Here is a 23,264-nt window from a genome sequence, read left to right on the forward strand (position 1 = left end):
AAGTAATCAGGTTCCTCTGTTCCTTATTCAGTTTCAGATCTCCAGAATTCTCTAAGGAGTAGATTATATTCATCCATCTGATTAGGTATATTGAGGACTAAAAAATAGAAGGCCTTGCTTGGTCTATGACTTCAGATCAGCATGGGCTTGACTTAGAAGGACCCAGTCCTGAAAGTTCAACAAAGAACTGACCTGGTCAGTGACAGGTCCTCACTTAGGAATAGTATTTTGCGCCCACCAACCTTATAAAGAGAATCCAATTCTTGTAGCACCAGGCTCCAATCCAGCCCAGAAACGAAGAGGTCTTCGGGGGTACAGAACCCTACCAACTGCCCCTGTCCCTTCCCTACATGAATCCTGGTATCAGGGCACTGTAAACAGCCTCTCGATGGTTTTCACAGATGTCACAGGTGTCCCTGGGCCCTGTCCCCAGTCATGGGAGATACGGGTACAGACAGGGAAAACCTTCATCGCCTGATCTCGAGGGAGGGAAGGTGCAGCCTTGTGCTCTGAGCAGCTGCGGGAGCCGTGTGGAGCCTCCCCAGCTGTCCCCGGGGCGAGGCTGAGAGCAACAGATCGCCCCATGTATTTTTAGATGGAACTCCCTCAATGGCATAATGAGTTTCTTCTTTTAAAAGGAAATCACCCAGGGCAGTACAACTCCCCTGATGAATCTGGGCTGTGTCAAAATGAAAAACATATGTGCATTTTCTGAAAATAGAAACACAGGACTGGATCAAGCAAAATTTGAGAGGACAAAATAATTATTAGTGCTGATCTCAAAAAAGTGCAGAGTTTTAAAACTTCACTGCCTCCACGTATCCTAATTAACCCAGGGATGTTGTTAAAGAAATTCAGAGACAATTTAATCCTCCAATCTCTAGCTATTAACGGGGGCACATTTTGTCTTGTGCATAATGAGGCCTGGTGGAAATAAGGTTTTCATCATGAAAATACAATGAGAAATATGCTCTTTATATAAGCTCTTAACTCAGAAACCTGTAGGGAATGGAATATTCAGCTCATACATATAACAACATCATTAGGCTTTGAGAAATCACCTAATTCTCTACATGACACTTTTCTGTATTTAAAATATATTGAAACAGTGCCTTTAATGAATGAATTCTGACCTGAACTGAAGCGTATGATGACAAAGATCAAGGATTTTTTGGCACTTCTGCCTTTAACCACACCACCAAACTGTGTGTCTGTGGGAATGTGTTAGATTCTAGCTTTCTGGGTTATGTTTGCTCAGTGGATGCCTCAGAGATTAAGTCTAAGGACTTGTTCTTCTGTGAACTGCAGGGATCCATTTTCAAAAAAAAAACCAAAAACCCAAAGTTTAAAAGTTATTTCACGGGGCGCCTGGGTGGCTCAGTCATTAAGCATCTGCCTTTGGCTCAGGTCATGATCCCAGGGTCCTGGGATCGAGCCCCACATCAGGATCCCTGCTCAGCAGGGAGCCTGCTTCTCTCTCTCCCACTCCCCCTGCTTGTGTTCCTTCTCTCGCTTTGTCTCTCTCTGTCAAATAAATAAATAAAAATTAAAAAAAAAAGTTATTTCACAACCATATTCCAAATTGTATTCCATAAATCTTATCAAAACTGAGGCAGGGTCAGGTTTGGAGAAGGTAACAAAGCTTGCCTGGGTAAGAGAGCAGTATAACCCACCAACTATTCTTGAAATCCTTGTCCTTGGAACAGCAGTGTCATTATCATACGTAAGTTAGGCTAGCATACTGATTCTCAGGTTTTCTCTAATTTAAAAAATACATTGTCTCCTCCAAATAGGGACAGAGTCATTGCCTTCATTTCATCTGACCACTGTATGTTCCAGAGACCGTGCTCAGGCTCACTGCAGAGGCCTGAACTTTCACTTACAAGCTGGAGACGATCCTGGCTCTCCGGGGGCACTCCGCATATCCGTCAAGGCAGATTCTCCAGAACCTTCCCCGGATGACTGACAGGCATCGCCCATTTGTGAGGCCTTCACTGCAACTTGGAGGCTCTCAGCTTAGAAGAAAGAAGAAAGAATACAAAATTTAAAAACCAAATATACATAGTTTAATCTAGATCAAGGGTTGGCAAACTCTCTCTGGCCTGTGTCCGGTTTTATATGGCCCAGGAGCTAAAAATGGTTTTTACATCTTAAAGAGTTGTTAAAATATACACACAGGCATTCACACATGCACAAAGAAGAATGTGTCCCAGAAATTGTATGTGGCCTGCAAAGCCTGAAATATTTACTATCTGGCTCTTTAGAGAAAAAAGTTTGCCAACCTGCAATCTAGACCAATACTTTAAACATCATTTTATGATAGAAAATTAATAAAAAGATGCACTGTATAAAAAAATCTCAAATTTAACTTTCAGTACATTAGTCTGCTGAAAAACTTTCTGTAATTCAGTTAATTTAAATATGATTTTAGGTATAAAGATTTTTAAATGTATTGCTCAGAAATATTAGCTATTCTTCAAAAAAGAATTTCCCCAACTGTGCCTTAAAAAATATAGATTCCCAATCCTTACCTACACCTACTAGATCACATTCTCCAAGGGAAAAGACAAGGAATTTGCATTTAAACAAGCACCAAAGGCTACTCTTAGGATCTGGTAAGATTGGTAAACACCACACCAAGAAAGTCGTGTTTTTATTTACAATAAATGCATTCAATGTGGAATGACATAATTTTGAGGGCCCTACAAATATTTCTAAAACATTATGTCCACTGTTTGAATCTAGCAAATACTCATTGAGCACCTACTCTGTTCCAGGGGGCCACTGGGCATCTGTAACTAATCAGGGGAGTCTGCAGACTGGAGGAGGAAAACACAACATACACATAACTATACACATGGGAGCACGTGATCAGTGTTAAGTTCGATCCCCCAGTTCTTAGAGCATCATAAAATGCTCCAGCAGTGCCAAGGAGCAAGACAGTTATATTCGCCAGTGGGATTAGGAAAAAGTTCTTAAAGGAGATGAAAGGTGAGCAGAATCTTGAAGGATGAATGGGATTCAAGACGTAGAGACAGAAGAGGAGAAAGGAGAGCAGAAAAGCAGTCCAGTAGAGCAACGACCCAGGGAGACCATTCAAGGTGCATTACTCAACTATTTATTTTTTTCCCCAAAGATAATGACCTCACCCTGATTAAGAATTCCTGCTAGATCTCTGAGTCCTGATCATCAACGACTCAGGGTGGATCAGATTGTACCTTAATTGCTCCGTGTTCTCTTGAGCTGCTGGGTCCCCTGTTCCCCAGCACCAACATCACATGATGGGCCAGAGGAATTAAAACAGAGGGATGTAAACTGGGCATCGATGACAGTTTTGGTGGTGGGGGGTGGGGGAGGGAGTGAAAGCCACTGGCTAAAATGGAGAGGGGGTGACTTACTCAACAGAGATATTATCAAGGCCAATGAGAAGGTCACTGGTTCTCATGAACCCATTCGGAAGTACTTCTAGCTTTATTTCTAAAATATACCTTGCACCCGTCCACTTCCCTCTACTTCCATTGCCAACATTCCTGGGTCCAGACCAAAGCCCCAACACCCCCCATCAGCGTGCGTAACTGCCAACCACCCATCTCCAGGCAAACTGGTCTCCGTCCACTCTGCTCTCTTCTCCAGACCTAGGATGGTGCCACACCCATGGTTGAAAGCACCCATAACTTTCCATCAATTTTGGAATAAAATCTCTATTTTTTTAACCAGAGCCTGCAAAGACCTCTCTCTGCCCACCCACACAACCTCACCTCACACGTTTCCTTGACTGTTGTAACCCCGCCTTCCTTCTTCCCTTGAGCACGCCAAGCTCGCTCCACAGACAAGGGCATTGTACTCACTTTCTCCCTGCCCAGGAATGGTCCTCCCCTGGATCCCCAGACAGCTGGCTTCTTCTCATCTTTCAATTCTCATCTCAAAAAATCATCTCCCCAGAGAGGTCTTCCCTGACTTCTCTAAAGCAAAGCCTTCGCCTCAGCCCAATCTTATTTTCTTGTGACCTTTGTGAAATTATTTTGTTTCCTTGCATATTGTCTGTCTTCCTCCACTATAAGTTTTTATTTCCCTCTTTTTTTTTTTTCATTTAAGTGCAGTTGACACACAATGTTACATTCGTTTCAGGTGTACAAGGTAGTGATTCCACAAGTCTATACATTACGCTGTGCTCACCACGCATGTGTAGCTACCATCTGTCACCATGCAATGTTATACGGTATCATGGACTATATTCCCTATGCTGTACCTTTTATCCCGGTGACTTATTCATTCCATAACTGGCAGCCTGTACCCCACTCCAAGTTATAAAAAGTATTAACTCTTTCCTTAGCACCAACAGCAGAGCACAGGGTAGATGCTCAATTAATACTGAATGAATGAATGAAAACAAACGGATGAATGAATGATTCCACCAGTGGACCCCACATCAGACATCTTCTATGCCCTTCTTAAGACCTCGGTTTCCTTATCAAATAAAGATCATAGAATGCCATGATTTCTAAATTTTCCTCCAGAACTGATGTTCTGAGATTCTGAGCCTGAGCTTGGCAAACTTCGTCTGCAAGGGACCAAGATCGTAAATAGTTTAGGCTCTGTGGGTCACATGGTGTCATTGCAGCTATTCATCTTCACCAGTGTTGCAAGAAAGCAGCCACAGATAATAGGTAGACAAGAGGGGGTGGCTGTGTTGCAATAAAACTGTATTCACAAAAACAGGTGGTAGGACACATTTAGTCCATGGTCTGGAATCTACAAAACCTTGTCTGCATTCCCTGCCACTCTCTCATGTGGTGGCTCTTTTCTCTCTCAAACCCATTGGCCTACTGTCACTTCGAAACTATTATCCCTACCTCCCCAACCCCCCTTTTCCTTTAATTTCGTGCCATCAGATGACACCACTCACTACCCCTTCTTGTTGCCATCCATCTACAGATTCCTTGAACAACTTAGCATCTGGTGCAAGTTCTCTCCTTTCCCTGAATGCTACTCCTGTCAAATTCTCAGGAATTGCCATTTTTATGAACCTAGTCCTTCCAATACCTTGGCCAGGGGTCTACTTGACTTCCTCATTTCCCCAATGATCTTATCCTTCACCCTACCTCAGCCACCAACTCCCAAGGTTGTACCCTAAACTTTATTATTACCAATATTTGCACTTTGCCCCCTTATATAGTCCATTCTCCACACAGCAGTCAGAGGGTTCCTTTTAGAACACACATGATGTCACTCTGCTACTCAAACCCTATAATGCTTCCCACAGTGTCCCTCAGAATGAAAGCCGAGCTCCTTACTCACCTCAGTCGGGTCCATGTAATGTGAGTGGTAGTTGGCTCTGACTCATCTGCCACTCCACACCCCTCCCTTCACGCTACCTGCAAGGTCCTCCTTGCTATTCCTCGGGCTTGGCATGCACCTGCCTCGGAACCTTTGCATCTTCTGTTCTCTGTGTCTGGAACAGTCTTTCCCCAGATATCTACTTGGTTTTTTCACTTCTCTGTATCTGCTTACACATCACCTTATCAAAGAGGCCTTTCCTTGTCACCCTAACTCAAATACAACCTCCCCACTCTATCCTCTCTTTATTCCCTATCCTGTTTATCGTTTGTTTTTGGTTTTGGTTTTTAAAGATTTATTTTACAGAGAGAAAGAGAGAGAGCGCACACACAAGCGTGTGGTGGGGGGGTGGTGGAGGGAGAAGGAGAGAATCTCAAGCAGACTCCCTGCTGAGCATGGAGCCCAACCCGGGGCTCGATCTCAGGACCCTGAGATCATGACCTGAGCCGAAATCAAGAGTCAGATGTTTAACTGACTGAGCCACCCTGGTGCCCCTGTTTCTTTTTTTAAGTAGGGTTCAGACTTTATTAAAATCTTCACTGAAGCAATTGTCCTCTATAGTTTTCCAAATAAAATGTCTTCATTGTTTTTTTATTGAAGTATAATTAACAGTTATATTAGTTTCAGGTGTACAATATAGTGATTCAACAATTCTATGTATTACTCCGGGCTCATCATGATAAGTGTACTCTTAATCCCCATCACCTATTTCACCCAAACCCCCACCCACCTCCCCTCTGGCAACCACCAATTTGTTCTCTGTATTTAAGAGTCCTTTTTTGGTTTTTCTCTTTTTTGATTTGTTTCCTAAATTCCATATATGAGTGAAATCATATGGTATTTGTCTTTCTCTGTCTGATTTATTTCACTTAGCATTACACCCTCTAGGTGCATCCATGTTGTTGCAAATGGCCAGATCTCATTCCTTTTTATGGTTGAGTGAGATTCTATTGTATATGTACACCACTTCTTCTTTATCCATTCATCTTTTGAGGGACACTTTTTTGTCTTCATAGTACTTGACACAACCTGACACATCTATTTCCTTTTATTTTGCAATTTCTGGAATATGAATTGTAGCACAGTTGGAACACTGTCTTATTTTGCTATATCCTGAGCACTAAAACCACAGGGTATGACACACAGAAGGTACTCAAACATTTTCTGAACTTGTTAAACCAAACAATTTTGGAAGCAACTTACCTTCTTTCAGTGCTGCTGCTAGTAATGAGGCTGCCTGGGGAGGCTCTCCTGGGTCAGGTTTAATGAGGAGGTGGGGCTCTAGATGGACATCCTCAAATCCACTCAATTCTCCAAGTTCAGCATAGATATGCAGCTTCTCCTCCAAATATGTGCAAATTTGTTGGTCTTGGTTACTGAGTATTTCTATGAGATAGTATTTACCATGGAAGGTTATCAGATGAATACAGCAACTGTATGAAAATCCAAGCTCTAAGATAAAGATGTTCCTCATCAGCAAGCAGTATGGTCTCACAGTCAAGTACAAGTTGTTGGGGGGCCAGAACCAGGTTCAAATCCTAATTATTCCACTTAGTGACTATAGCCCCAGCAAATGACTTAACAACTCTGAGCTTCCATTGTCTTTTCTGTACATTTACTGTACTCAGATGTTTGTTTCCTTTCCCATGCCCCTAATCCCAGAAAAAACTTGCACAACTATTCGTTGTTCAGGCTGTTTTCTATTAAGACTAAACACTAAGCTCAGGAATGAAAATTGAGGTGGCACTGTTCATGATGACTGATATCCACAAGGGAAAACAATGCAAAAGCCCGAAGCTACTCAGGCTTCAGCCCATCTTGGTTAAAACCAAACCTACTAGTTTATGTTTTTGTTTCTAAACATCCAATTTCTTTGACCAACTTTGCACGCATCGTTTTTCTCTGATTCCAACATATCATATGATTCCTCCAGTTTAAAGGGACCTCAACCAGCATCTAATCCAGGGGTTCTCAGTCTGCTCCAGTATCACCTGGGAGGAGTTTTAAGTATTGACATCCACAACCACCTTCCACAGATTCTGAGTGAATTGGTTGAGCGTAGGGCCCAGGCATCAGAATTTTTACAAAACTCCCAAAGTAATTCTGATGTCCCGCCAGAGATGAGACTCACTGAGACTCATCTAATTGCCTTAATTCACGGACTTGGAAACTGACGACCAGAGTTAATGGGTTCCTTGTCCAAAGTCACACCACTGTGACCTGACAGGGCCGGGACCTAAAATGACACCACTGGACAATGACCCCAATGCACAGCTGCACCACACTGCCCACAGCTCTTGTTTCGTATATATTATGCGCCCCTATTTTTTTTTGAAAATTTGTTATGTATTTTAAATCACTAAGGAGGAAGGTGGGGGGGGGGGACAGTCATCTTATTTGAACACTCCTAGTGCCAATACTTCTTGTTCTGAAGAGTGGTGAATGGGCCTCAGGCATATAGAAGTAGATGAACCATTTAACCACAACCTCCCACTCATGACACATGGGCTTTCCCAGCATCCAAGGAGAACAGCACAGCCAGGGGATCAGAGATGTCTGCATGGTACCTTGACATTGCTGAATTTTGGCCACTCTTGCTTCAGCTTTCCGCCTCTCTTCATCAGATTCGCTTGTCCTTCCCCCTTCTTCTTCTGGGCAACTTTAAGAGACAATAGTCAAGACAGACAACTGAAACCAAATCCAAATATCTTTAGGTTCATTAGAAAGACATGGGGACTTGGCGGCAGCATTATTCATAGAAGAAAAATTCAGCATAAAGAGAATTGTTCATGCCCTCTAGCCAAGGTATCTGGCTTTCCTGAGTATACAAAGGACCTTGCACAATATGACATAGCTCTCAAAGTCAGAAGTACAGCCTGACTCAAAAATTCCGACAAACACATACACACAAACATACACTCATGTACACCCCCACACCTGACACTCAACACTAGCATTAGTTCCAACTAAAATACTAAGTTTTGCTTTCTACTACATGTGGGTACTTCTTAATGGGACAGAGGAGAGGTAGTTGGAGGGATCAGAGGGTAGGGTGCCAGGTTGGGTGTGGTGCAGTAGAGGTGGAAGAATTTTATAAAACATCATTCAAGACCGATCTAATCAAATTACCATGAAGAATGATCACCCTCACCCTGTCTCATTTATAAAAACTTATAAAACCACAAGTAATGAGAAGTAAATTGACTTAGAACACTTAGATCCTCCAATCAAAAAATGTTTATTGAATGATTCTTCAGAATTAACCACAAAGAGAAACAAAAGGCAAAGCCCCTGCCCTCAAGGAGCTTCCAATCTAATAAACATATATACACAGAAAAGGTGATAGCTACAAGGTGGTTTATGACAAGCACCGAGTCAACGCTTTAGAGAGCAGATGATAAAGAATTTCAGGTAAGGAAGAGACCACTGGAACTGAAGAGGTCTTCGCGAAGGAGGGAAGCCAGGAGCTGCACCAAAGATGAGCAGGAGTCACACAAGTAGAGGGGAGGTAGGGCTTTGCATGCAGGGAGGTGCAGAGAACAAAGCTGCAGGTGAGAGGCTATCAGAGGCGGGTGCAGGGGGCGGGGAGCAGACCTTTCTGGCTGAAGCAAAGTGTTCATGCAGAGGAAACATGGTTAGAATACTCTCCCAATTGAACAAGTGCATTCCCTAGAGTGTGGACAGAAGGAAATGTTACCTTTCTACTGCCTGTTGGATTCGTCTCATCCAGTTATTTCGTTCCTCCTTGGAGTTGGTATGAATTTCATACATCTCAGGACCAGCAGATGAAGCACTGATTAGAAACATGCCTCTTTCCTCATTAGCAACTTCTCTAGCAATAAGCTTCTGAAGAGAAATAACCGATGGCTTCTGATCCTACATAAAATAGGAAGATGTGCAGGTAAAACAGCATCCTATCAAAACCAAAGGTCTCACCAAACACACTGGCTAAGGAAAACAAGAGTATTAGGCAAATCATTTCACTTCAACCTTTCAAAAGCACTCTGAAAGTTGGTAAGATCTCCAGTGGAAAGGGCATGGTAAAGAGAGGATGGAGAAAAAGGATACAGGAGAATGTTTGTCCTTAAGAATGAGTGGCTTAAAAGGACAACTTTTAAAAAGAACAATCAGGGGGCGCCTGGGTGGCTCAGTCGTTAAGTGTCTGCCTTTGGCTCAGGTCATGATCCCAGGGTCCTGGGATGGAGCCCCGCATTGGGCTCCCTGCTCGGCGGGAAGCCTGCTTCTCCCTCTCCCACTCTCCCTGCTTGTGTTCCCTCTCTCGCTGTGTCTCTCTCTGTCAAATAAATAAAATCTTAATTAATAAATAAATAAATAAATAAATAAATAAATAAATAAATAAAATAAAATAAAAAGAACAATCAGAGCAGTAAGAATATCAAAACGCCATAGTCCGGGGCTTGGGGGCTTTTCTAGAAGGGCATGGGATAGAAAATAGCATCTCAAACATCACAAGGAGACTGAGAGGGGTGTGAGATCTAAGAGACCATTGGATTTAGCAGGATTTAGGGCAGACTGTGAAAATGACAGAGAGGAGGGGGCATGACCTCAGCTTCCCTGAGCATAACCAGCGTCTTCTGCTACCGTAGGACAGAGCACAGCGACTGAACTTCTGTGGTTCCACCTGTGAACGCCTCTCCTTCCCACCAGCCACATGAGCCTCTGGTGGGCAGGAAGGGCTCTGATTCATCTGTGTACGCCTAGCACATTGCTTTGCATACAGTAGGCTTTCAATAAATGTCTGTAGAAACGGATTTAGTGTAATTCCATCAGAGCAGAACAGGAAGAAAAGCTAACATCCGGCATACAAGCCCTGACTCAATCACCTCTTCTACGTACATTTACTGCCATCTTTCAAGGTCCCATTCTAAGCACTGGGGATTCAATGATGAGTAAGAGAATACTACTAATTTGGGTTGGGAGCCATAGTTGAAATAATAACCAAAAGAAGGCCTGCAGGAGATAAACAGTTTGGGGGGCTAAGTATGAAGAATTTTCTTTGGTCTGTGGCTTTCAGCACTGTTTAGAGTCGGTAGCAGTGCATGGTTTGGCTTCTCCTTCTTGGACTGAGTGATCCCTGGACCCAGAACATGCCACGACATCCCGCATGGCGGACTCCTTAGTGCTAATCTGTCTGCTTGCCCAGCATGACACAGCTATGCCACATCTAAAGTTGTGTGCAGGGGTGTCCCTAGAATACCTCTTCAGCCCATTCTTCTCCGAGCAGCAAAAAACAAAAACCAAAAAATGACAACAAGTTTTTGAATACTGCCCTCTCTAATTAGGGCGAGCCCCTGAGCACTATTAATATCCTTCATTCAGTCATGGATACACTATCCAAGACTTCATTTGCTTTCCTTCTTTCAATGCAAGAGTTAGGCTCCTCAGCTTACAAGGTAAATGGCCTCTGTATATAAAAGGCGGAGTAGGTTTAAATTGCTTCAGACATTAGCAAGGATGAAATTATCTGAACCAGTTGGCTAGGGCTACAGAAGGAGGGGAGGTGGTAAGATCAGATATTTTTTAACTGAAAAAGAGGTAAGCAGGTAGAAAGTAGCATTAATTAAATCACCATCAGATGAGGAGACAACAGGGGCATGTCCATCATTATTCATATTAATCACACAAGAACACTAGAGATGATCAAGAGTTCAAATTAAACTTCTAGGAATGGAAGTAACGGGTCTACCTTAGAAACAGATGTTAAAAATTGGTCATGCCAAGGCCTTACCAAAGCCTAACCCAGCAGGGGTGTTTGTTTGTGCCACAGTATTTTAAAAACAGATTTTTTTTTAATAGTCACCAACATTTAAAAACTGGGGGATTTCCCCTTAAAACAACAACAACAACAACAACAACAAACCAGTAGATGTAGGGGATCTTGGGAAAAGCAGACTGGCAATCCTGGGCCCATGTACTCATGTGAACACACGGGCTGTCGCTGAGTAATCCCTGCCCTCCGGGAGACAGGCCATGTTCTCACCAGGTCACTATAGTCTCTAGCACTTGCTATGGGATCCTGGATCCCAAGCACACTCCCAGTTCCCTCCTATATGTTTCCTGCCAAACCCTTGAGGCAGGCTGACAGCTTCTGCCCCGGGGGAAGAGGAAAAGGAGCTGCTACATTTAGCCCTGTTGTACATTAACCCCATCTCCATTTGGGATTCCGCGGAGTGGCTGACCCTTCTAGTAATGCCATTCAAAGTCCCACTGTGACCGCTTCCTGTCTTGAACGTGAACTTGCACATCTCCATGTTCCCTTGTCTTTTTTATTGTTCATTTTGAAATTACCTTCTCTAATATTTAAGAGATCCTTCTAGACTCAGTAATCCAGGATTTAATGAATTTATCTATTTTTTTCCTATTCATTTCATAGATTTGGGTCCTACTCCCATTTCCAGCTGAATCCTCTTTAAAAGCAAAATTCTCTTGTACGGACTCCCATTTTTCTGCTGCTCATCTTCTGGCCATGTCCAAATTCATCATGTCTTTTGTAACATGTTGCAAGTTAAGCATTTCCTAAAGAAGTTTTTCTAACAGCACGAAGAGCAGAGAAACTTACCTGTGGGTATTAGCATCAAGCTAGCCTTCTCCAATGCCAAGGTGAGAACCAGGAAATCCAGACATTTGTATAACCCTAGCTAATACAGCAATTCCCTCAAGCAATGCCCTCGAGCTAATATAGCAATTCCCTCAATATAGCGTAAATAAGATATTTATGACTGGAGGGCTATGCTAACTAAATGTCTACGATGCAACTCAAAAGCATATGCTTCAACAGTACAGTGCCCTTCAGTCCTTAAGGATAATGCTTTCTATTTTGCTCCCTGACATGGAGAAGGGCTTGGCTGGCTTTTATGAAAGCTGCTGTGTATCAGGCTAGCAACTCCATGAAACAGTATCAGCACCATCTTACTGTTGTCCAGAGCCAAACCCCTTCTCCCGAGAGGAGCAAAGCTGCGGCTGCCTTCGTTCTGGCATTTGGTGGACTGCACTCCTAACATCCCACTTAATGGCAAGCGTAGTCTAAGTCAGGCACAGATAAGTCTGGAAGAAGTCACATAGGAGGGACAGATCCATATTTCAAGTAGTAACTATAAAGTGAGCATCACACCTTCATCTCAATCCATATGCTATGTTGTCCTAGAAAATAAGATAGTTGTCTTTATGCTGTGTCTAATCTTTGACCCATCAGCAGGTCATCTTGGCCTGTATTAACACCCAAGAAGGCACAATTGGTTTCTCTTTCAGCTCTCTGGTTTTGACCAAACTTTTGTTTCTATAAAGGTGTGGTGTGAATTTGTTTTCTCTTCTAGCATGGTCCTCACCTCCCACAGGACAAACAAAATGGTTCCACCTTCCTACTTACTTTCTCTCTATTCACAGCATCTCAGATAATAGCACAGAGAGACTGCTTGACAAATCAGTGGCTTGTCATGAAATCTGCAATATATATAATTCAAATGTATCAGAGCCACGGGGACTTGTCTAAGGCCTCTTGCTATCCTCTGGAGTAGCTTTGTGAAGCAATCTCTGACCTTTATACAACCCGGCATTGGTGTGCTGATGAAACCAACGTGCTTAACAAGATGAAGAAGCCTACTGGGCCAACCTGACAAGCACAGGTGGGCAGGTGAGGCACTCCACCGACTCTCCCTCCCCCAAATCCACCCGTGGGCAGGAAGGCTTCTGCGTTTTCTCTGAATTCGCGTAACAGAAACTTCATTAAGCTCTGAAGGTGCTAAAACCAGTTGGAATTGATAACATCTACTAGTGGTTCCCAAATGTCCTCTCTGCCAATGGATGATAAGAACCATTTTAGAGAGCCACCATTATAATGCCCACATTGGTACTGCATCTTGGATTCTTTCCTTTAACAGGGCCTAATGCTCCATGAGGCTGACGAAGTTAATTGATGACATCTTCCTTCTTTAAGTGAGACATTTTGGACCGCAAGATGCTGGGTAAAAAATGTAATAAAACACTGGTTTTACTTCTAGTCTAACTCTATGCCAGCCATGAGATTAATGTAACATGCTATAAAGATAAATTTTACATGAATAATCTTAGTAATTAGTAGTCATTGTAGTAGAAACAAAATCTCCTTTAAACTTTAGATACCACAATGATGTTCTCTTGTTTGGCAGAAGGAATATCATGATAGTTATGAATGGGGCTAGCTACAGGTACAGCAGGGAAGGACCAATGGAAACAGAACACGATCCTGGAAGAGACCCACTGTTCCCAGCATTAAACATTTGAGTGGCTGGGAAGGCATGGTCAGGAAGGGGGTGGGAGAGATCTGGAAGATATACCAAGATGGCCAGAGGACTTCAGTATCTTACATTAACAATTGACAATTAAATTAGCAATTAACAACCACTCCCGGCTATAAATCAACACTTTTCACGCTTTTTAAACCAAATGAGATGCTTCTTACTTAACACTGCAATCACCAATACTAATGGAAATATAAGGGGTATACTCTTGCCAATGGCTACTTAATTTCACAAGGACTTTCAGGCATTTTTCAAAGATATGTGGGACTCAACTATTTAAAATATGCATCACATGGCCGTATACTTACAACAGCAGCAAAGATGTATTTCTGGTCTTTTTCTTGTAAAAAGAGCAGCACATCAGTTAGAAGTAGAGCCAGGATATCTTCAAAGAAAAGATATTACTAGTATTAACGAAGGAAACCACAGTTCAAATGCCTTTATCAAATATTCTGATTTTATGGTGGAAACTTAAATCAACTTATTAAAAATAAGACTAAGATTTAGTCTAATTATGGAACTTTTATAAAAATGCCTGTATTTATGATAGCCAAAGAGAAACTCTACAGACAGATTAGCTGTGTTTAAGCATGCATGTTTGTGTTACTCTAGGTATCACTAAATCTCCAGCAACATTTAATACTGGAGCTTTCAAAATGGAAAAGAAATAGCCAACAAGCAAAGGTTCTAATAGAATGGAGCAAACGCTTACCTTTAGAAAAAGAACCTTAATCATAACTGTTAGAGGGCAGCTTCTGCCTTAAATTATGTACACAAATCTGTTGAATCATTCCATCTAGACCTGAGCAGAGTTTGCGATCCTATACGTTGCCCCCAGATTGTTCACAGGAACCCATCTCTACTAGCCGACTAAACATTCTAACAGAGTTAGCAAACTGCTGATGTGATGAAATGGACCAAGAGCAGAGGACTTGTAGCACTGGGGTCTACAGACTGGTTAATAATTTAGCTTGGTTAATGTTCTAACTGCGGTTCATGTTTAATTGCAACATTGCTGATCAACAAATCCCATTTCAGTCATTAGCTGCAAAAACCATGAAAACTTGACAATCCTCCCAAGGGTTACCTCTGAGTTACCTTGGAGTAACTAGTTACCTTGGAGTAACTAAAACAACCTCTTCCTCTCACTTATCCGAGGAAGTTATTAAGATACATTAAAAACAGGGAGAGCAGACTGGTGGTTCTGAGCCCTGGCTGCACAGCAGACTCATGTGGGGGCCTTTAAGCATCCCTATGCTTTGTGTTCATCCCCAGACCAATAAAATCAGAATCTCTGGGAGAAGACTTGAACGTCAGTAATTTTTTTAAAGCTCCCAAGGCGATTCTTTGTTTTTTTTTTAATTTTTTATTGTTATGTTAATCACACCATTAGTTTTAGATGTAGTGTTCCATGATTCATTGTGCATAACACCCAGTGCTCCATTCAGTACGTGCCCTCTTTAATACTCATCACCAGGCTAACCCATCCCCCCACCCCCCCTCCCCTCTAGAACCCTCAGTTTGTTTTTCAGAGTCCATAGTCTCTCATGGTTCATCTCCCCCTCCGATTTCCCCCCCTTCATTCTTCCCCTCCTGCTACATTCTTCTTCTTTTTTTTTTTTCTTAACATATATTGCATTATTTGTTTCAGAGGTACAGATCTGAGATTCAACAGTCTTGCACAGTTCTATAGTGTGTGATCAGAGTTGAGAAAGCCTGGATCAACCAAGATGCTACCTATCGAATCAGTCCTTTAGAACTGAATAAATGGTTTTAGACTCTAACTAGATTAACAGAGTCAGGTTAATGCCAGTTAATGCCAAACAGCAGCACTGAGGAAGAGTCTGTACCACTGCGAACATGTATATTTCTGCATCTTATTACTCAGTAAGAAATTCGACATTCAGAGCTCATTTCTCCCCTCACGCGTGTGACAGCCCCCAGCTGGCTTGGCACATAGGCTCTAGGTGTGTAGGCGTACTGTCTCATTCTCAACGCACTACATTTGCCAGAGTAATATTTCCGTGCCAACAATTAGCAGAATTCTCAGCTCCTTTGACTCCAATATCCCAAATTGTAAATTCATAAAACGTATATGAAGGTTTTTGCTTGGGGCAGCAAAATATGTAGCATTTGCCTATTGAAGTTCACGACTTGATTCTTTCCCACTTCCCCAGGGGTCGTGTGTGTGCCTGCCATCTCGGAACCACTCTTCTTTTGAAAATCTGTCCTGTTAAATGAGTAACGTATGTCAAAGGAGGAGAAATAATACCTTTGAATCGACCCGTAGCAGTTTTCCAGTAAACAAGGCCATCATGTAAGAGAGTCCTTTCTTTACTTATCAGTGCTTGCTTCCTAAACACATGGCCATTTTTGAGCTTTGTGTAGGTTTTGTTTTCGATCTTATTTAGGATCTCAAGCCATTTTTGATTTTTCTCATACTCGCTGACTTTTAAATCCACTGCTGCAATCATGTCTTTAATTAAGCACAGAGCTTTGCACAAGTCTTTATGTTCTTCACTTCTTTCTGTGTGGGAAAAAGAAAGAACACCATAGAATAAGCCAGAGTGCTGAGGAAGAATTTTTTTTTTTAGGTTTAAATGCAATTAAATTCATACAAAGAGCAAAAATCACACAACAAAAATGTTGGATTAGGTTCAAATACCTTATTATCACTCTGCACCCTTCCTCCCCAAAAAGAACTGTTACAAGATTTAATTATAAAAGATTTATTTATCAGATATGCTTGAGATGAAATACTATCAGTAACATGTCCGAGTTCTAAAGACAGGTCTGACCTTCCCCAAGAGTAGGGAATATGTTATATACTAACCTAGGCTTTCTTTCCACCTTCTCAGACACAGGTAATCAAGTGATCCCTTCACTGAATTTCTTAGAACTCAGCCAAGCTGCAGGCCCAAATGAGGGTCCTCTCATGAAAGGGAGATGCAGGGGGACTTGGACTCATTTGCCTTCTTGGGTCTCACCCTCCATAAAAAAATATTCAAAATGGTATTTGAACATTTTTTCAACCTAAAAAAATGGGACAAGGCACTGTGCCTAGTGGGTCAGCCATACTCATGCCAACAGTAGACAATCATCAATTCCAGTGGTTACTCTTTAAAACACTGGCCATCTGCTCGTATCTCTCAATTATCTTTTTTTTTTTTTTAAGATTTTATTTATTTATTTTGACAGAGAGACAGCAGCGAGAGAGGGAACACAAGCAGGGGGAGTGGGAGAGGAAGAAGCAGGCTTCCCGCGGAGCAGGGAGCCTGATGCGGGACTCGATCCCAGGATCCTGGGATCATGACCTGAGCCGAAGGCAGACGCTTAACAACTGAGCCACCCAGGCGCCCCTCTCTCAATTATCTTAAGAAAAAGCTCTGGAGGAGTTTCTGGAACAACCTCCTAGAACCCCAGATGACACTGAATTTAACTACTGTCTTATTGGATGATAAGGAAAACCTAGTTCATGTTTATTGAGGGAAACCAAAGAGAAAGTTTCAAGAGGTCAGAAGGTGCCAGAAGGAGAAAAGAAAAACTGGCAGAGAAAACAAACCCTATGGCAGCAGAAATCAACACGCAGAAACAGCAGTCAAATGAGATGAGAACAAATCCTCAAACAGTCTGAACATTTCCAGGTTCTCGGTGTCCTACATGCATGAAGGTTGTTCCAGAAAATCAAGGAACAGATCCTGACAGGGATCTTTCACAAGGAAGATGCTTTCTTTCTCACTGTCTGTGAAAGTATCCTCCTTGCTACACTTACCAACCCGCAAAAGGTTCTCCTTTCCAAAGAGTGTATTTCATAAATAGGAACGGGGAGTAAAGAAAATCAAAGTTGAGTTACAAGGTAACTTGGGGTGAGACCAAGAAAAGGCTCAGTCTTTTGACCATCAGGGACAAATTACTGTCTTGTAATGGCGGGCTACCCTAAGTGATGCAACATCGGCCTCACCTGGGAGTCTTGCTAGGGACCTTGGGTTGCACCTCACACCTCAGCGAAGCAGAATCTGCATGGAAGCAAGATCTGCAGGAGAGGACTATGCCTAATGAAGTTTGAGAAGCACTGCCCTAACTGAGTCACACAAACCAATGATCCCAGGAGCCAGAGAGAGCAAGAACGGACCACTGGTAAGATCTGACCTAAGGAAGCAGTGTCCATTCACTCAGCCATCATGACAGCTATACCCGGAAAGCCCTAAGTCATGCTGATCATTTCTGACACGCAGTAGTTAATGACTGTTATTTGGTCTACCAGGAATTTGGCATGGGATAATTCTTAGAGTAGCAGTAGCTGACTTAACACAATCTGGCAGATTTTAGTCTTTGAGGTATTGTATTTAACTCTACCCTTAAGACAATATGAACATCGTACAAACTGAAAGCCTTAATTTTGTTTTCATTATTTTGCTGAGAACATTTATGAGGCTTTTCTCTTCATATTGTGCTGATATTTTCTTTTATGTTGAATTACAGGGGGCACTAAAAATGGGATACAAGGAACAGAGGTTACCATTCCTGCCTGAACTTAGTTCTTAATGTGACTGAAAAAAGGAAACACTAATTCATGCATTTCTACATGCCTAGACCGCTTCCCCAAAAAAGGATGTTAGAGGTTGACTTTTTAGAGGGGGCATTTAAGATCTCATTACCCCTTTCATTACGTCCAAGTCAATTGGTCATAACGAAGGTAATAAAAACAGCTCCCATTGGGTGAGTCCTTTGTTTACACCAGGCTCTGCTCTGGGCATTTTATGCAACGATCTCATTTAATCCTCACAACAATTCCCTGAGGATTATTAGTCTCACTTAGTAATGGAGAAAACCGAGGCTCCTTTAATGAATGTGCCCAACAAATGAGCCGCAAAACCAGTATATGCAATAGCAATGCAAGTTCACATGATTCCAAACCCAGGCCCTTGTTAACCAAACACACCACCATCCGACAAATAATTTACTCAAGATCAATAAGCTAGCTGGAGGAACAGGCATTTTTATTTATTCGTTCATTGCACTGGTATGTTCTTATTTATTGATAGACTCTTCTGTACCAGTCACTGCACTAGGCATTCAAGATCCAGTTGTGAACCAGACAGACACAGGCCTTCTTGATCCTTTAAGGAGCTTACAGTTCAGCCATGTGCATTATTAGCTTCTTAAAAGATGCCTAGATGTTACCCCTGGGACTTGATGAACTGACAGAGTGAAGAATAGCTCCCTCAAAAATCATTCTCAATCTAATAATTCACTGCTTGGAAGATGTGACATCTGGTGATAGGATCCATGGGGTATGTTTCATCAGACTACTGATAAGGTAACAGGAAGATGAGGAAGCAGAGGTATTAAGAAGATCTGGACACAGCGAAACTGAAGAGGGGATAGGCAGGTTCAAAGTACGAAGAACGCTACTTGGCTTAGGCTGCCTGGAGCAATTCAGACTACTGCCCAAGCTACATTATAAAAAATATCTTCTCAAAAAGGATCCAAATCCTAAGACTCTAAAAGTTTTTCCCTAATCAACAATCTTCATAAATCACAGGCCACAAGCATTTGTATCTGTTGATGACACCTCGGCTATGTTTAAAATTAATGCAAGAGGCAAATGTTTATCCCAGAAGTTATGACTCACCCTTTGTGTACTGCAAAATCCTTTCCACCAGGACAGGGTATTTTGTGATGCGCTGAGTGACTAGCAGAATGCATTCTGGAATTCCTCGGCGTCGAGCCAAAAGATTATTATTTCGAAGCTTAAAAAATACATATATACATTTTTATATACACAAACTGTGTTTTCTTTTTAGGTCTGAGTTTAATAATACAAAGAATCTGCCATTATATCATTCTATTCAGATACAACGTAATATGCATTATCATTAATTAAAACTTGATTCATTGTCAGGGCATCTGGGTGGCTCAGTCGGTTAAGCGACTGCCTTCGGTTCAGGGCATGATCCTGGGGTCCTGGGATCGAGCCCCACATCAGGCTCCCTGCTTAGCGGAGACCCTGCTTCTCCCTCTCCCTCTACCTGCTGCTCCCCCTGCTTGTGCCCTCTCTCTGTCAAATACATAAATAAAATCTTTAAAAAATAAAATAAAACTTGATTCATTGTCATTAAATTGTACACTTTGTCATTAATCTATCAATAATCTCACTCTCGAAGATTAAGAAGTTTCAAGTTACACTGATATATTTGCAGTTAATTCCAAAAGTAAGCAAGTTTCACTAAGTGTTAAGATTTATGAAGAGCAAAAGTTCTGGAAAATATTCACAAATCAAAGTCACATTTTGAGTGTGAGTTTGCAATTAACTGTTGGTTTTTCTAACCAGTCTTCCTCTACATTTGTTATTCTCCATCACAGCACTTACAATTCCCTCTAATCAGGTCAACTTTTTTCCTAAAAATTTCATAGTATTCTTTAAGTTTTCAAGTTCTCAATACTCATGTATGGGGTGTGGGGGAGGGGGAGTATCTCCTAACATTCTTAAAATAAAAGAAAAAATGTATAATCCATCTAACTCTAAAGGACAAATTTCTTCAACACATAAACTTAACACCAAAAAATAAATAAAGGGATGGGGAACAATCAAATTAAAAGAGATTTAAAAGATACAACTCTGATACACAATATGTAAACTTTAGTTGAATTCTGATTTAAGCAATCCAATTTCCTTTCATTTTTTTAGGGAAATCTGAATACTGACCAGCTGTCTGAAGATATTAAAGAATAATTCTTACCTTAATTGTGCTAATGTCATTGTAATTTTTAAAAGATGCATTGTTTAGAAATACATATTACATACATGTGAAATTATATGATGTTCTGGATTTGCTTCAAATTAATCCGGGGGGGTGGGGTGGATTCTGTATTTTCACTAAGGTTCTTCTGATTTATTACTTCTCAGGACATAAAACGACAACCCAGGATATTACAAAGGTGCTCAGAAGGTTGGAGGACACTTTACAAATATAAGATACAAAAGGAAATGATTTGGGAGAAATATTTTACTAAGACAGAAAAAGAGATTTTCCATCTTTGCCACAGGCCTATCTCTTTCTTCTCCTTCCTTTGAAAATCAGCACCTCGATGTGAAACTTGTTAAGGTCATGTAACAAGAAAGCATGAACTATTTCCCTGCGCTGGCTTACCACTTTGCAATAGTTTAAAAATACTTGCCTTAATAAAATTCTGAAACTTTTTATTTTGCTGGAGTTCTTTAAAGAGGTTAACAGCTTCTTTGTGATGGCTACAAAATTCTCCATATATTTTCTTCATTTGATTTGCATTTTCTTCTGAAAACTGAGAATGACATTTCAATGATGGTTTATACATTTAATTAGTTCTAAACACTGAAAAGAACATGCTATTTTCATATATTTCAACATACTTTTGGCAAATAAAGAATAAACATAAAATTTCTGAACACAATCCCTTCTTTTCCCCAGACACCTTTTAAATTAAACTAAGAAGTTGCCAAGAGGTAAGGGGAAGACATCAACCTATTGGGGTTATACGCTATTGGACTAATTCAATTATCACATAGCCAAATGAAAAACTTTTTTTTTAGGTGTTTGTGCAACTTTATCATTTCAACTTATTGTTCTATTACTTTGCTAGACTGAAGAAAAGCTATGTTGCAACATTTGGGGGTGCTCAAGAAGGTTTGGCCTCTCATGGGTTGACATTTACATTTGGTGAACTGACCATGTCCATGGACTCAGTCCTCAATTTGGAATTTGATTTTTGTCAATACATCACAAAAGGGAAAGGCAGGTAAAAGGGAAAGATGAATAATCGGAATGCCAATTTATTAACTAATGGACCAAAGTAGAGACATGGGCTGGATATTTCAATAAACTTAATTTGTGGAAACATCTCTGTAGAAACTTCTAGATGGGAACCAAATCAGATTAATAAGGTGGTATGGAGGAAACAAACTGAATTACTTGAATGTCAATGTTTTACCCTCTGCCACATTCAATATTATCCCAACAGAAACTAAAACACAGCCACCCAGCCCCTGACAAGTACTTCAACTTACATCCCCATCTCTCATCTTTTCATCTTTGCTTACGGTTTCATCTATGCTTGAGGCAAGTATGTCTCAAGAGCTGATTCTTAAATTACCTATGATTGCTAAAAACAAGACAGAAACAAAAACAAACAAACAAACAAAAACTTAGATACTAAACTAACAAAGTATACACAGGCCTTCTATGCTGACAACTATATAATGCTGGTGAAAAAAAATCAAAGATGTAAATCAATGGAGAGATATATCATGTTCATAGATTGGAAGACCCAACATAGTAAAGATGTCAATTTTCCCAAATTGATCTACAGGTTTAACGCAATCCTCCTCAGAATCTCAGCAAGTTTTTTCTTAAAAAAACATACAGACAAGATTATTATACAATTTAGATGGAAAGATAAAATAAAAGAATAGCTAAAAACCATTTTGAAAAAAAATAAAGTAGAAGGACTCAGTCTACTCAATTTTAAGACTTATTATATAGCTACAATAATTAAGACTGTGTGAAAGGACAGACACATAGATTAGCGAAACAGAGTAGGAGCCCAAAATGCCCAGTGGATTTTTGACAGAGGAGCAAAAACAATTCAGTGGAGCAAGGATGGTACTTCCAACAAATGGCATTGGGGCAATTAGACATCCATAGATCAAAAACAAAAAGTGAATCTTGACATGTGGCTCATATCTTAAACAAAAATTAACTCAAAATGGATCACAGACTTAAATGTAAAACACAAAACTGTAAAACTTTTACAAAAATACATAGGAGAAAATCTTTTGAGATCTCAGGCTAAACAAAAAGTTCTTAGACTTAAAACCAAAACCATGACCTTTAAAAAGAAAAACTAAAAGAATGGACTTCATCAAACTCAGAGAATGAGAGAACAAGTTACAGACTTAAGAAAATGTTTGCAAATCACATAGCTGACAAAGGACTAGGATCTAGAATATATAAAGAAATTTCACTATTCAACAGTAAGAAAACAAACAATCCAATTAGAAAATGGTCAAAAGACATGAGCCAACCTTTTATCAGAGAGGATATACAGATGGCAAATAAGCACATGAAAGATGTTGAACATCATCAGATATGGGGGAATTATAATTTAAATCACAGTGAGTTATCCATATATGTCTTTCAGAATAGCTAAAATGAAAAATAGTGACAATGCCAAATGCTGGTGAGGATGCAGAGAAACTGGATTACTTGTAACTGTTGATGAGGGTGTAAAATCATACAACCACTCTGGAAAATAGTTGGCAGTCTCTCACAAAATTAAGCATGCAACTACCATACAATCCAGAAATTAAGACACCCACATATTTATCCCAGAGAAATGAAAACTATACACACACACACACACACACACACACACACACACACATATCTTTAAGCATATTTGTATCAATGAACTTAACTCCTCCATTTTTAGTAAATAAACCAACAGCTGAACTCTATTATTGTGTGCTACACAGTGAAATGGATTCAAAATCAGTCTTTTGGAGAAGATGGCATTTTGGTATTTATCAAGAGAAAGTCAAACTAAGCTAACTAGGGATGCCTCTCCATGACTTTCCCCAAGTGCTCCAAG

General features: G+C 40.8%; 1 protein-coding gene across 13 annotated transcripts in view; it reads right to left on the bottom strand.

Moving 5' to 3' along the window:
* Positions 1 to 23,264, bottom strand: part of ARHGEF28 (Rho guanine nucleotide exchange factor 28) — a 306,584-nt gene that overhangs the window by 38,657 nt on the left and 244,663 nt on the right. For all 13 annotated transcript variants that reach the window (XR_013445747.1, XR_013445748.1, XM_036080795.2 and 10 more), the window contains 8 exons: positions 20,817 to 20,939; positions 19,270 to 19,387; positions 15,907 to 16,161; positions 13,943 to 14,019; positions 9,035 to 9,213; positions 7,905 to 7,996; positions 6,541 to 6,723; positions 1,884 to 2,015 (listed from right to left, as the gene is read on the bottom strand). Coding sequence is in view for 11 of the 13 variants with exons in the window: in XM_036080795.2 (XP_035936688.1) it covers positions 1,884 to 2,015; positions 6,541 to 6,723; positions 7,905 to 7,996; positions 9,035 to 9,213; positions 13,943 to 14,019; positions 15,907 to 16,161; positions 19,270 to 19,387; positions 20,817 to 20,939 (1,159 nt within the window). In the remaining 2 variants the exon portion in view is untranslated. The remainder of the gene's footprint in view (positions 1 to 1,883; positions 2,016 to 6,540; positions 6,724 to 7,904; positions 7,997 to 9,034; positions 9,214 to 13,942; positions 14,020 to 15,906; positions 16,162 to 19,269; positions 19,388 to 20,816; positions 20,940 to 23,264) is intronic.

Source organism: Halichoerus grypus, chromosome 2 (genome assembly GCF_964656455.1).
Source record: "Halichoerus grypus chromosome 2, mHalGry1.hap1.1, whole genome shotgun sequence".
NCBI lineage: Eukaryota > Metazoa > Chordata > Mammalia > Carnivora > Phocidae > Halichoerus > Halichoerus grypus.